Below are 14842 nucleotides of genomic sequence, written 5' to 3' on the forward strand. Positions count from 1 at the left end.
TGTTTCAAGTAAAGTGTCACTGAGAAATTGCTTGGACATATTGGATCAGCTATACTTATTGCCCTAAAGCACAGCCTGGTCTCAGACTAGAAGTAACATAGTAACTGTACATCCGGGATACTCGAATATGAATAGATTCAGGAAACTAGGCGTATGTCGCAAGTCATGACTTAAACACGAGAGTCGTTTGAGCATAGTTATAATTTTTTTTTTAAATCAAAATGTTTTTCTTGACAGAAATGCGAACATTCATGTGCCTTAATAACAAACTTGTATATCATCTGTAAATATGAATAAAATTGTTAAATTACAGTTGGTTAAGCCACAGAAAAAGTTAGCAACCTTCCCACTAGCCATGATTGGCTGAGATAATGCGTGGGCTGGACGTGTCGAGAGAGGAGAGAGGATTGGTCTGCCATAGAAGCTCGTCAGTCTGGGTTGGTAATTCTCTCAAACGCAACTTTTTTAAAAATGTATTGTGTGCAGCTGCATAAGTGTGGCTCTCCACTTCACATTTTTAAATCAGTGGAATTCGAGTATGATAGCGAAAGAGATGGAGGAAACACCTGTCTCCAGATTTGATGATGTTATTGTTTTTTTCCCAGAGACGCTTGCTGTTCTAGTTAGAGCCTAATGTTAGCTAGCTAAAATTGAATATGGTTGGTTATCTTCCAGCACTGTGGCATTGTTGGCACTGTTCATTGTTGTTTGACTAACTAACGTTAGCTGGCTGGCTCGTTAGTTAACGTTTTGTGACGTGTGTGAACTTACACTTTGTTTAACTAACTAGGTACATTGTTTACCTAGCTAGCAAGCTATATGTGTTAAGCTAAAGTGTACTGTTAGCTAGCTAGCTAACATTAGCTGGCTGGCTCCCTAGCTGCCATTCTTTTCCCAGATATGTGTACTGTTCTAGTTAGAGCCTAATGTTAGCTAGCTAACATTGAACATGGTTGGTTAGCTCCCAGCACGGTGGCATTGTTGGCACTGTTTATTGTTAAACTAGCTAACGTTGGCTGACTGGCTCTTTAGTTGACGTTACGTGAAGTGTGTACAACACCCGCTGAATATGGCCGGTGTCAGTAAACGTCTCCAAAAAAAACGTAATTAAATTGTTGCCAGCAGGGCTGGTTAGGCTGTTTTCATGTTATCCAGAGGTAAACGAATCATCGGCCAGAGCGTCAAGTGTGCGCTTTGAGATCGAAACGAGATGGATGGGGCTAAAGCTTAGGGTGAGAACAATGCTGAATGGGTGTAGACAAAGAAGAGTTCTTCACAAGATAGCAAAACCGGCGATTTTCTCAAAAGTGAGTTTACAAGTTTCAAAGCAGAATTACTTTCCTGTTGTTCCTCAAATGCAGTGTTTGATTTACCATTTTGTAGCTCTGAGTCTCTACTTTCATAAAACGTTTTTAAGAAAAATCTAATTTTGCTATATAAGACTGAATCCAGGTTGTGAGTCACAAATTAGTATGATATGCTACATTTGGTATGGCAGAAGACAGAAGGTTACTTAAGGCAAAACGGTTGGTCAGGTTGGATAGGTGGGCGGATATCGCAATCGCCTAGCAACCCGAAGGTTGCGTGTTTGAATCTCACCACAGATAACTTTACCATTTTAGCAACTTTTCAACTACTTAATACATTTTATAGATTTTTTATACCCCTTTTTATCCCCAATTTCATGGTATCTAATTGGAAGGTACAGTCTTGTCTCATCGCTGCAACTTCCGTACAGACTCGGGAGAGGTGAAGGTCGAGAGCCTTGCGTCCTCTGAAACACAACCAAGCCGCACTGCTTTTTGACACAATGCCCACTTAAGCTGGCCGCACCAATGTGTCGGAGGAAACACTGCACAACTGGCGATCATGTCAGTGAGCACTGCGCCGGGCCCGCCACAGGAGTCGCTAGTGCGACAAGGACATCCATGCCGGCCAAACCCTCCCCTAATCAAAACGACGCTGGACCACTGCGCCACTCAGGAGGCCCTACTTAATACTTTTTAGATAATTTGCAACTATTTACATTTTAGTTAACCCTTAAGCCTAATCTTGACCCTTTTAGCTAACCCTAATTTTAACCCTTGAACCTAACTCCTAACTACTAAACTTAACCCTAACCTCTAGCCTAGCTAACATTAGCCAGGTAGCTAATGTAGCTACAACAAATTGGAATTGGTAACATGTAAGTTTGCAAATTCGTAACATATTGTACATTTAACAAATTGTAACACATAAAACAAATTGTAATTCGCAACATATCATACGAAATGGATGATGCACATCCACAGATTAATACATACCATACAAACGTAACATATTATACTAAATGGAGTGTTCCGGATTTACATACAGAATAATACTAAATGTTCTGAGACCAGGTTGTAAAGCACCATGAACCTTATAAAAACCATCCACAACATCTATGCAAGATTGAAAACTGACTGAGGCCTATTTATAAGAGAGTTGGCACTGAACTAGACATTTTAAACATCTGAATAAGAGAGCAATATCCTAGAAAAAAATTTTTCACAGAACGGCTCCATGGTCAGGCAAAACATGCTTACTAATTTTGCAAACATCCGAAGCGGCCAAGAATAGAAAACTATCCAACTTCTAAAATGTAGATTGTGCATCATGTGGCATGCTTCAATACACTTCATGCCAACATGCATCCAAAACCGAAGAATTTACTGTATTGTTTATAGGTGCCTCACAGGTCATAGGCTGTAAATGAATTTTGCTATCTTTACATATAAGCCCTTCACATTGTCAATGTGTTGCAGGCAATATCAATTAATCGAATGTATTTATAAAGACATTTTTACATCTGCAGCGCAACCCTTTTTTGCTCGGCTACATGACTTGACTACTTAACTAGGAGCTTCACTTCTCCTATGTCCTACAGGATAATTTACCATATTCTTAACTATTGGATAAACCATGCTAGTCTTATTTTACTTTAATTGTACTTTCCATTAATTCTCTAGTACGATTGTCACAGTATAGTGCAAGAAAAATAGGAATTTTACATGTTCGATACGCCGAGTGCACAAAACATTAGGAACATCTGCTCTTTCCATGACAGACTGACCAGGTGAATCCAGGTGGAAACTATGTCCCCTTATTGATGTCAATTGTTAAATCCACTTCAAATCAGTGTAGATGAAGGGTTAAAAAAATATTGTTAAGTCTTGAGACAATTGACACATGGATTGTGTATGTGTGCCATTCAGAGGGTAAATGGGCAAGACTAAAGATTTAAATGCCTTTGAACATTGTATGCTAGTAGGTGCCAGGCGCACCGGTTTGAGTGTGTGAAGAACTGCAATGCTGCTGGGTTTTTCAAACTCAACAGTTTCCCGTGTGTATCAAGAATGGTCCACTACCCAAAGGACATCCAGCCAACTTAACACAACTGTGGGAGACATTGGAGTCAACATCAGCTTTCTACACCTTGTATAGTTCATGCCCTAACGAATTGGGCTGTTCTGAAGGTAAAAGCAGGTGCAACTCAATTTTAGGAAAGTGTTCCTAATGTTTTGTACATTCAGTATATGTGTATACTCCCGTATATAAAGCTGATCAGCACTCAAATGCCGTCAAAGAGACTATGAATCACTGAGTTTGAGTGATTTTATCCTGAGAATAACTGAATAATTGCTGCAAGATGCTTGCTACTTTGATCAAGTCACTGCATCACATTGCGATATAGACACAGCTAGTCACGCTGTCACAGTAGGCCGAGACAAAAAAAGGTTTCTCGCTGCTTGTCAAGAGAATAGATAATGAACTAAGGGATAAGCTCTTGATGAGAGAGATGTAGTCTGGTGAGGCCTAACCTAGGAGAGTTTTTTGGTGACTCTTTGGGTCCATCAGTTGCATACTTCTTATGGCGGGGAGTTGAGGGTCCAGGGGGACCAACAATCATATCTATCCTGGCAAAGTGAATAGAGAAGACACCAGCACAATGCAGGATGACGGCGCAACAAGGACCAGTCCGACAGGCACACATCAAATGAACGAAACCAAAACAACAGAACCAGGAGACAAAAGACAAGGACAAATAAGTGAAAATATATTCCAGACATATTTGCCAATAGTAAAACAGCAAATTGCTGTTTTCATTTGGTAAATTCAATTGGCCACTATACTGTAGCTGTATGTTATGACAGTGCAGCCATAATTTTAAGAAAGTGAGGAGATTTCTAAGTAGGAATATATTTACATATATGTGGTACCATTTGTAAACTCACAACATATATTGTACTTATTTGACAACGATGCCCCTGAGATGAGACTGAATGCTCAGGATCTCGCCGAGTGTTATCCATGGTGGACAGACACTTACTATTGTTGTGTAAAGCGTATAGACGTTGAATTCAGATTCAATGCGTTCTGACCTTTGGGGGAACAAAACTCACAACTCTATAATTGCAACAACAAAAAAATGGCTGAGTTCACTTGGTAAGAACAACCTCATGGAAAATGAGCTTGGTCATGGTTATCAGGGTTGTGTCTCTGGATATTAGACCCTTTATGGTAAGTCTCTTTAACATCATAAAATATGCATGAAGCAGGTCAGGCCAAATGCTAATTGGCTTGATAAGAGTTGTATTAACATGCATACGGGACAGTTAGAAAGAAACAGACTACATCAAGGTTTCATTGAAATAACCACTTATCGTCACTGAATCGTCATCCGTATCGTCATCCGTAGCCTATCCAGTGATGTGGGTGGGACTCAGGAATATCATGAATTATCAATCATCCAATGATTCCAGCCAACAGGGGCTGTTGTTTGCTCACGCCATTAACAACATGCCATTAGGTTTAGGAATATTTGATTGACAGACTATCATAACATAGTCAACAATAGGTTTAAAGCAATTGAATTTAGCTATGAATTGTGTGACAGTAAAGCATGGCACTGACTCAAGTATAATTATTTTAGGTTGTTATTATAAAAAGAGAACGTGTTCTCAGTAACTTACCTGGTTAAGTAAAAGTAACAGTATTTTATTTGGCCCCTGAATCTTTTTTTATTGTTGGACATAAGACTGTAAAAACACCAGAGAAGTGATTTAATTTTGGAAATCTGTTTCAAAGTATTCCCACGCATCATACAGTACATGTAATTTTTTAAATTATTTTTTATTTCACCTTTATTTAACCAGGTAGGCTAGTTGAGAACAAGTTCTCATTTGCAACTGCGACCTGGCCAAGATAAAGCATAGCAGTGTGAACAGACAACACAGAGTTACACATGGAGTAAACAATTAACAAGTCTACACATCTTTTGTAATTACACTACTATTGAAAAAAGTTGGGGTCACTTAGAAATGTCCTTATTTTTGAATGAAAAGCAACAAAAAAAAAGTCCATTAAAATGACATCAACTTGATCAGAAATACAGTGTAGACATTGTTAATGTCCTAAATGACTATTGCAGCTGGAAATGGCAGATTCTTTATGGAATATCTACATAGGTGTACAGAGGCCCATTTTCAGCAACCATCACTCCTGTGTTCCAATGGCATGCTGTGTTAGCTAATCCAAGTTTATCATTTTAAAAGGCTAACCAGTCTCAACGTCAACAGTGAAGAGGTGATGGGATGCTGGCCTTTGGGATGCTGATCATGAACTCTGATGATTCTGACACTGTCTTTAAGGCCCTCGATTATATCAATGCAATCAGTGATCAATATAGAGGGGGACTGGAGGGCCTTCATGGTAAAATCACTGATATCACATAACTTCGCAAATTCTTCAACATCCTTTTAACATTTTTAACAGTGAGCTTTGTTTGGACATTTAGCTAACAAGCTAACGGTGAGTAGCCTACACAGTGTAGCCTAGCCTACACAGCGATAGCTACTGTTTACTGCATATTGTATCAGTGCAAAGTGAACCCACTCATTCTTTTGAAATTGATAAGATTATATATATTTTTTAACAACTTCCTCTTACTGTTTTTTTCCAGGTAAATAATCAAGCATAATTCAAAAAGAATTCAATACATAGCCCTAAATTAAATAGATTTTAAGTACAGCACTAGATTTTATGTAAGAAGTCCTTGCGTGTCCTGAAAGGCATCTGCCAAATACAATTTAGTATTATTATTGTCAATACATATCCCTTTTTGTTTTCCCACCCCTATCCCACTGCTGTGCATGTTTAGGCCAGTGCTTGACTTGGACTGAAATAGGTGTCGGTACCATTTATATTTAGGTGCAGAAACTCCTCAATACTTTTGAGCTAATATTCTATAGGAGGTGCAAGAAGTCAAGCAGAAGAAAAAGGTACTGAGTTCCGGTGAGCTCCTGCCCAAGTCAAGTACTGTGCTTAGGTAAAAAAAATACAGTAGAGCAAAATAATGTATATTTTTTATATATATTTTTTGCTTAATCTGATTGGTTGGGCCTTTGCCCACCCACGCCCACACCCCTGTGGAACACTCAGGAACACTCAAAACCTCTAGCAAAGCCATTCTGGTGTGTCTTTGGCATTCAATTCAAATCAAATGTTATTGGTCCCCTTCACGTGTTTTAGCGATGTTATTGCAGGTGTAGCCACATGCTTGTGGAACTGACAGTGTTTTAACTATTGGAGGATATGAAATACACAGACAATCATAATAGCAGTCAAAATAGTACCGGCACCTATTTCAGTCCAATTGACTGGGAACTTTGTCAGGATCAGAAGAAATTTGAAAGTAGCAAAGCACAGGTAAAAAGTTAGAAGAAAACCCACCGTAGTCTTCTGAAAACCTAACCCTGGGATAGAGTTAAAATAGCAGGACAATTACACATATTTTAATGCCACACCTTTGAATGGCTTTCCATGAGGTGTTGATTGTTCCTGAGTGGTTCTGACTTAAATCTGCTTGAAAATCAGAGACATGGTTTGAATATTGCTGTCCATCAATGATTCCCAACTAAATATACTGAGCTTGAGCAATTTTGATGCACTTTGAAGGTTGGTAGAATCTTTTCAAAATGATTCACAGTTGCAATGGTTTCAAAAGGTGCTTCCACCAAGTATTACCCCTGCAATCAATACAGGTCTCAGAGTGAGATAGAGAATAAGAGAGAGAGAATAGGAGGGAGGGTATCTTGCCTGGACTGGAGATTTTTGATGCGGGCCAGCATGTCCAAGTGGCCGGCTGAATACTGCTCTATGACATCCATCACGTCGTACGGCCGCAGGCTCTCTTTGAACTTCCTCTTGGAGACCATGAACCTCATAATGCTGAGGAGAGAGACGTTTGCGATATGAACACAACCTCAATAGGATATTTTAATGGGACATTTCATCGATCATTATATTGGGTTGCGGACAACTATGTGGGCCATGAGATATCTCAATTCAACTTTTTACATGTCTGTATAACAGTGTAAACCGATTTTCCCAGATTGAGATTGAAGAGCAGGAGGTTGATAAGAATATCTCAAACTTGAATATACCAGCGTTGGGTAAAATAAATCATACAGATAATGAGAGATAGAGATTGACCTGACCCAGACACACTCTGAAAGACAAAACTTGTCTTGGCTTACCAAATGGACCTGATAGTGACCTTGAGTCCGGGAGTTAGGTCCTGAGGGACAAACTCACAGTGGCAGCTCTTATTGTCGTCTGCTATGTCCTCTCCAGGGAGGCTGGCTTCTACGAAACACAACAAGCACACGAGAGCTTCGGTGTTAGCGTGTTCCTGTGGCATGGGGCGGATGGAAACACTGAACTGTCACCTGCACTCTCCCCTAACCTCGACTCATTCAGTCTTTAAGGATGTCAGTCTGCATGGAACCAAGCGAAGGCACGGCTATTAACTTGCACAGCCCAGGGTTACAGTGTGGGATTGGGCGTCGAATCGCGGGCAGGTTAATGGCAGTGTCGGTTCATCTCATTGGCTGATGCAGGATAAGGAAAAGGAAAGAGGTGGGGTGGGGGGGGGGGGGGGACATAGCGGTACCAGTTTCTGAGGTTAATGGCTTCACCTGACTACTGTGGCCCAAAAATATTAAATACGGAGGCGTGACGTGGCGTGCCGAAGCCAGTGTGCTCTTATCTTAAGCTACGCTAGCAGCTAGCATCGTTGTGCATGACACTGAGACAGTCAGCAGACAGGCCACTGCAGTGGACCACAGCCTAGTCAATCTGCAGTTTGAGACACTTGAGTTCAAGGTGTAGGCCTATTCAGAGTGGGATACAGAGAAAGTTGTTACAGTATTTCAAACTGCTGAATTCCTATTATGGCAGAAGGGGGACTATGTGCCTATATGAGGTTCAATGCAGAGACGTAACAGTACAAAACATGGATGTTCAATAAGAATCTATATACAAGCCATAGCAGGACAGCTAACTCCGCAATCAATATATCTAGCTATATCTTGAAAGTAAACTTAATAATGGAAACAGTAACACTGTAAACCGGTCCTACTCTATATAATTCATTATATTTGGCATAAAATATACTCCTTTCAATATCAAACTTTTTTTATGTGTGGCTGAGTCACTGGATTTATTGTAAATTTGACTGGCAGGGGGGAGCAGAGAAGGAGTTTGGATATTGGCTTGTGCAGTCAGACATTTAACTTTCAATTATTGTAATAGTTGCTTTTCTATTTTTGGGATCTAAAGGCCAGACTCAAGTTGGCAGCAATTTGCATCAGAGAAATAAGAGGTTCAGACTGGTGACAAGGCTGAGTAAATCTTGCCCTATATATTTCAATGTTGGTGTTGTATTCGAGATGGTAAGGATTTCTCCCTTTTCAAGACCATAATGGTTTATGGTGTGCAAGAGGCTTTGTTCATCTTTATTTCTGTGTATCTAGTGTATGTAGTATGTGTATCCAGCATAATCAAGTATGTCTATGAGCTCAAGTATGTGAACTCTGAGCTCAAGAAATTTGAGGTAGATATCTGTATTGACATATAAAGAGCTTGAACTTGCCTGAAGGTGTCAATAATTTTGGGCCACAGCATTGACCTATCCCAGTTTCACTCCAACAGACAAAAACATTGTGCGCCTAATGCCAAAATACAGAGCCGTGAAACTGCATCACATCTTCCCCAAAATGGCTTCCATTTTTAGGGGAGGGGGATCTAGTGTCACGGTTCTATAGTGCTGTGCTTAAAAGACCCTTAGTGGGCGCCGAAGGCCAACTGACAGATCAGACAGCTTCCTTCATGCAGGTTAGAATGCAACAGCGGCAGCCATTTAGAGTTGAGTGCATGGCTTTCGGGCTGCTTGCTTCTAGTTGGAGTGGGCTATTATGAAAATGATGGGGCCCACCCATTACTGTGCTCATGGAATGGGTCTACAGTTGGGCATGCATGATATTGCTTCAATCATATAAACACTTGTTTTGATTCATTTTGATCTGGTGGCCATCCCCCAAGCAGACATGGGATTTTTTTTCTTACTGATTAACCCCTCAATTGCTGCAAAGGAGGTGGAGAGGAGAAGGAAAAGACAAAATAAACCTGGTTAAATTGTGGGATGAAATCATAATACAATCTCCAAAAACCAGGCTTATTAGGAAATTATATACAATATCATGATGTAAAGAACCCGAGGGCAGTGGTGATATTCAGTTGTCTCAGTGGGTATCTTGTCATGTATTACAGAATCTCTCTGAAGATACAATGCAATATGGACAGCAGGGGTACTGGCCAGATCTGCATCGTGGGGTGATGAGTAAAAATTATGGGCATCAAATGTAGTTTGGGACAGTAATTAGTGGAATGGACTGAAGAAGAAAGGACTGCTGCAACAGGATTTAATAACCCCTTATGAAATACGCAAAATCCATTATAATGCAAAACATAGGCGCTTACATTTCCTCATGATTAGGGTATTCACAGAAAGTGTTACCAAGATTTTCATACTAGTTGCAGTCACTTGTTTCTAAAGCAAAATTGTGAAAAGGAATGTTGTCACAATGGTCATTTGACAGTGAAACCCCTACACTGTCATGCAGCAACCAGTGACAAAGCTGTGGAAATTTGCATCGGGATGTTAAAATAAGTTACCAAGGAAACTCAATTAAAATGTCACTCTGAAGACAAGGTTCCAAAGCCGTGTAAGCTAAGGCTTCATATGAACATGACCCAGCTGATAGAGTATCGTAATGAGGCTAAAGCAGCAACTCTGTGAAGCAGCCAACTCATTTAGAAGTATACACATTGGTATATTTGTCAGATTTGAATTCATTCCAATGCTCAGACATGACAAGATGTGATATATTGTACAATAGTCAAATAGTGCCACATCAGTATATTCAAAAGCATTTCCCCAAAGGATGGATCAATCTAATGTGACATACTTGAACATATTATGTGCATAGTGTTACAACTATGAAACATATTTGTAGGTTTTGTGATATATGATCAGTAGGTCTCTCACAACTGCACTTTGTAACATGTAAGCATGTCAGATCTTTTGTTTTCCAAAGGTGTGCAGTTGAGGATTCCTCCCAAGTCACAACTGGTTGCTGCATTAGAGTTACAGGCAGTGGAAATCAGTAAATGCAGCATCATAATGCCTTCATAAGGCTGCCATAGAAGTGGCATAAGGCCTGCTACAGTATCCCATTACATGTAAGCCCAGATGGCATTATGAAGTGTCGAAACATACAATCAGATTCAAATGTCTCACAGTTCTCGCTTTGTAAGTGTTACTTCACTTTGCAAAATGGTAATGACATATCATGACAGGCTTTATGTCATCATTTTGACACTATCATTTGTCATGATCGTGTTGTGTTATAGAGGCATCATGTCAGGCTAACTGAAATGTAACAGTTAACTTGAGTCCTATCAATTTTTTTTTTTATTTTTATTTTTACTAGTCTGGGAATCCAAAATGAATTGCTGTTTTACCAATCTAATAATTATCATGACGTAACAGACATATCAACAGAGGTCAGTAACAGTCATTACTATAAACTGACAGATAGTTATGGCTTGTTATTGAGGTTGAGATGATACCTTAACCATGCTACTAAATGATTGCTGTAATTTAGCCAAATCATTTTGCAACAGTTATCAGCTAATGGCATGAGACTGAAATCAATGAGAGACTGATAAGTGCACAACACTGATTACATGCACACTTGGTTTTTGGCACTAATTTAACTCCATATAATAACTTTAGAAAATTGTTTTAAGCATCATTTAGCATTATTTTGATTTGGTTGATCACCAGAACATATGTGAGAAATCATATTTAGGCAGATTTCTCTCATTTCATGTCCAAATCCTCCCAGTGTCTAAAATGTATTGTGTAGCTCAATGGTTCCCAAACTTTTATAGTCCCATAACCCTTCAAACATTCAACCTCCAGCTGCGTACAACCTCTAGCACCAAGGTCAGCGCACTCTAAAATTTTGTTTTTTACCATCATTGTAAGCCTGCCACACACACACTATACAATACCTTTATTAAACAGAAGAATGAGTATGAGTTTTTATCACAACCCGGCTCGTGAGAAGTGACAAAGAGCTCTTATAGGACCAGGGCACAAATAAAGTAACTTTATTGAGCTACACCAGGTATTCCCTAACCCCCAGGGGTACATCAGGGGTACACCAAGTAAAAATGTGATTCACAATTATTTTATTTTTTTAAACAAAAAACTTTTTTTTTTTTTAGCATTTTTATTCACATTTTCAAACAGTCCATTTAGTCCATCTATACACTTGGGTGAGTTTTTTTCTCTCGCCTGAGTAGCCTTGTTTCACTGCCAAAAATAAAATTAAGCCATCTAGTTTTCAGCCGAAATAACAACACAATGTCAAATACAGGTAGCCTAGTCAAATAATTAACATCCAATCAAATTAACTGTTACTGTCTCGCGGGAATACTTATTTTCCACCATAATTTGCAAATTAATTCATTAAAAATCCTACAATGTGATTTTCTGGATTTTTAAAATCATTTTGTCTGTCATAGTTGAAATGTACCTATGATGAAAATTACAAGCCTCTCATCTTTTTAAGTGGGAGAACTTTCACAATTGGTGGCTGACTAAATACTTTTTTGCCCCACTGTATGTTGGTTAGCCCAGCTAGCATGGACACTGAAAGTTGTGAATCTGGTGCCACCGAAGAGCTACTGCCCCATTACCCCGGAAAGCACCGAACAACTACATTGTTCTGGGGTTCACTTATATTCGAAGTAGAGCCTTTCCTCAGGCACAGTGTGTTATATGTGTAGAAGTACTATCTCACAACTCGATGAAACCTTCACTCTTGCGCAGATATTTAGAAACAAAACATGCCAATTTGAAAAACGAAGCCACAGGAGTTTTTTGAGCGAGAATTAAGACAAATTTTGAGTAGTAAGATATGTATAAATCCAACAGATACCACTAATAAGAAGGGACTAGAAGCGTCTTATATGGTGAGCTACCGAGTGGAGGACACTGAGTGGAGGACACTGCTAGGACACTGTCACGATTTCCTCCGAAGTCGGTCCCTCTCCTTGTTCGGGCGACGTTCGGCAGTCGATGTCACCGGTCTTCTAGCCATGCCGATCCACCTTTCATTTTCCATTTGTTTTGTCTTGTCTTATCTTCCCACACACCTGGTTTCAATTCCATCAATTACAGGTTGTGCATTTAAACCTCTGTCCCCCCCCCCATGTCCTTGTCCGGTATTGTTTATTGTAGTGCTTGTGCACGTTATGTCTGGTGTGCGTCGGGTTTTGTACCCATTTATTGATTGTTCTGGTTTCCGGTGGGTTTTTATTATTAAACTGCGCCGTTGGAAACACAGTTTTTGCTCTCCTGCGTCTGACTTCTCTGCCGCCAGTACGCACCAATTACAGACAGGCAAGCCCCATGCTATTGTGGAGGACTTAATTCTTCCTGCTGCCGTGGATATGGCTGGGAAACTGCTGGGGGAAAAGGCCCCAAAAAACTATACAGACAATATCTTCATCAAACAACACTGTTTCACGACGCATCAGTGACATGGCAGGAGATGTTTTGAAACAATTACTGCTTTGCATATAAGCCAGTGAATTATATGCATTACAGCTGGATGAGTCAACAGACTTGGCGGGCCTGGCACAGCTCCTGGTATATGTCCTTTATGTTTATGGGGGGTTAATTAAGGAAGACATCCTCTTCTGCAAACCATTGGAAACCAGGACAACAGGAGAGGATATTGGACAGCTTTGTGACATCAAATGGACTTTGGTGGTCAAGATGTGTTGGCATCTGTACTGATGGCGCGAAATATATGACAAGGAGACATAGTGAAGTGGTAACGTGCGTGCAAGCAGTTGCTCCCGATGCCACTTGGGTACACTGCAGCATCCGCCGAGAGGCTCTTGCTGCCAAGGGAATGCCTGACAGCTTGAAATAAGTTTGACACTACAGTGAAATGGTTAACTTTGTTAAAGCAAGGACCCTAAACTCTTGTGTATTTTCTGCACTCTGCAATGATATGGGCAGCGACCATGTAATACTTTTACAACATACAGAAGTGTGCTGGTTATCAAGGGGCAAAGTACTGACACGTTTTCTTTACTGACCATAACTTTCACTTGTCTGACCGCTTGCATGATGATGAGTTTCTCACACGACTGGCCTATCTGGGTGATATTTTTTCTTGCCTGAATGATCTGAATCTAGGATTACAGGGACTCTCCTCAACTATATTCAATGTGCGGGACAAAATTGAGGCTATGATTAAGAAGTTGGAGCTCTTCTCTGTCTGCACTAACAAGGACAACACACAGATGTTTACATCATTGTTTACATCATTTTGTGTGCAAATGAGCTCAAGCTTACGGACAATGTCAAATGTGATATAGCGAAGCACCTGATTGAGTTGGGTGCGCAATTACACAGGTACTTTCCTGAAACGGATGACACAAAGAACTGGATTTGTTATCCCTTTCATGCCCTGCCTCCAGTCCACTTACCGATATCTGAACAAGAGAGCCTCATCAAAATTGCAACAAGCTGTTCTGTGAAAATTGAATTTAATCAGAAGCCACTGACAGATTTCTGGACTTGGCTGCACTCAGAGTATCCTGCCTTGGCGAATTGTGCTGTTAAGACACAGATGCCCTTTGCAACCACGTACCTATGTGAGAGTGGATTCTCGGCCCTCACTTGCATGAAAACTAAATACAGGCACAGACTGTGCTCTGTTCTAGGCCCTCTCCTATTCTCGCTATACACCAAGTCACTTGGCTCTGTCATAACCTCACATGGTCTCTCCTATCATTGCTATGCAGATGACACACAATTAATCTTCTCCTTTCCCCCTTCTGATGACCAGGTGGCGAATCGCATCTCTGCATGTCTGGCAGACATATCAGTGTGGATGACGGATCACCACCTCAAGCTGAACTTCGGCAAGATGGAGCTGCTCTTCCTCCCGGGGAAGGACTGCCCGTTCCATGATCTCGCCATCACGGTTGACAACTCCATTGTGTCCTCCTCCCAGAGCGCTAAGAACCTTGGCGTGATCCTGGACAACACCCTGTCGTTCTCAACTAACATCAAGGCGGTGGCCCGTTCCTGTAGGTTCATGCTCTACAACATCCGCAGAGTACGACCCTGCCTCACACAGGAAGCGGCGCAGGTCCTAATCCAGGCACTTGTCATCTCCCGTCTGGATTACTGCAACTCGCTGTTGGCTGGGCTCCCTGCCTGTGCCATTAAACCCCTACAACTCATCCAGAACGCCGCAGCCCGTCTAGTGTTCAACCTTCCCAAGTTCTCTCACGTCACCCCGCTCCTCCGCTCTCTCCACTGGCTTCCAGTTGAAGCTCGCATCCGCTACAAGACCATGGTGCTTGCCTACGGAGCTGTGAGGGG

The 14842-nt window shown here is 40.8% G+C and overlaps 1 protein-coding gene across 4 annotated transcripts in view; it reads right to left on the reverse strand.

The window, feature by feature from the left end:
- The window catches only part of LOC124003382 (potassium voltage-gated channel subfamily KQT member 2-like), an 84841-nt gene that overhangs the window by 4627 nt on the left and 65372 nt on the right, over nucleotides 1-14842 (reverse strand). For all 4 annotated transcript variants that reach the window (XM_046311581.1, XM_046311579.1, XM_046311583.1 and 1 more), the window contains 2 exons: nucleotides 7560-7668; nucleotides 7120-7251 (listed from right to left, as the gene is read on the reverse strand). In XM_046311581.1, the coding sequence (XP_046167537.1) occupies nucleotides 7120-7251; nucleotides 7560-7668 (241 nt within the window). The remainder of the gene's footprint in view (nucleotides 1-7119; nucleotides 7252-7559; nucleotides 7669-14842) is intronic.

Source organism: Oncorhynchus gorbuscha, linkage group LG18 (genome assembly GCF_021184085.1).
Source record: "Oncorhynchus gorbuscha isolate QuinsamMale2020 ecotype Even-year linkage group LG18, OgorEven_v1.0, whole genome shotgun sequence".
In the NCBI taxonomy this organism is placed as follows: Eukaryota; Metazoa; Chordata; class Actinopteri; order Salmoniformes; family Salmonidae; genus Oncorhynchus; species Oncorhynchus gorbuscha.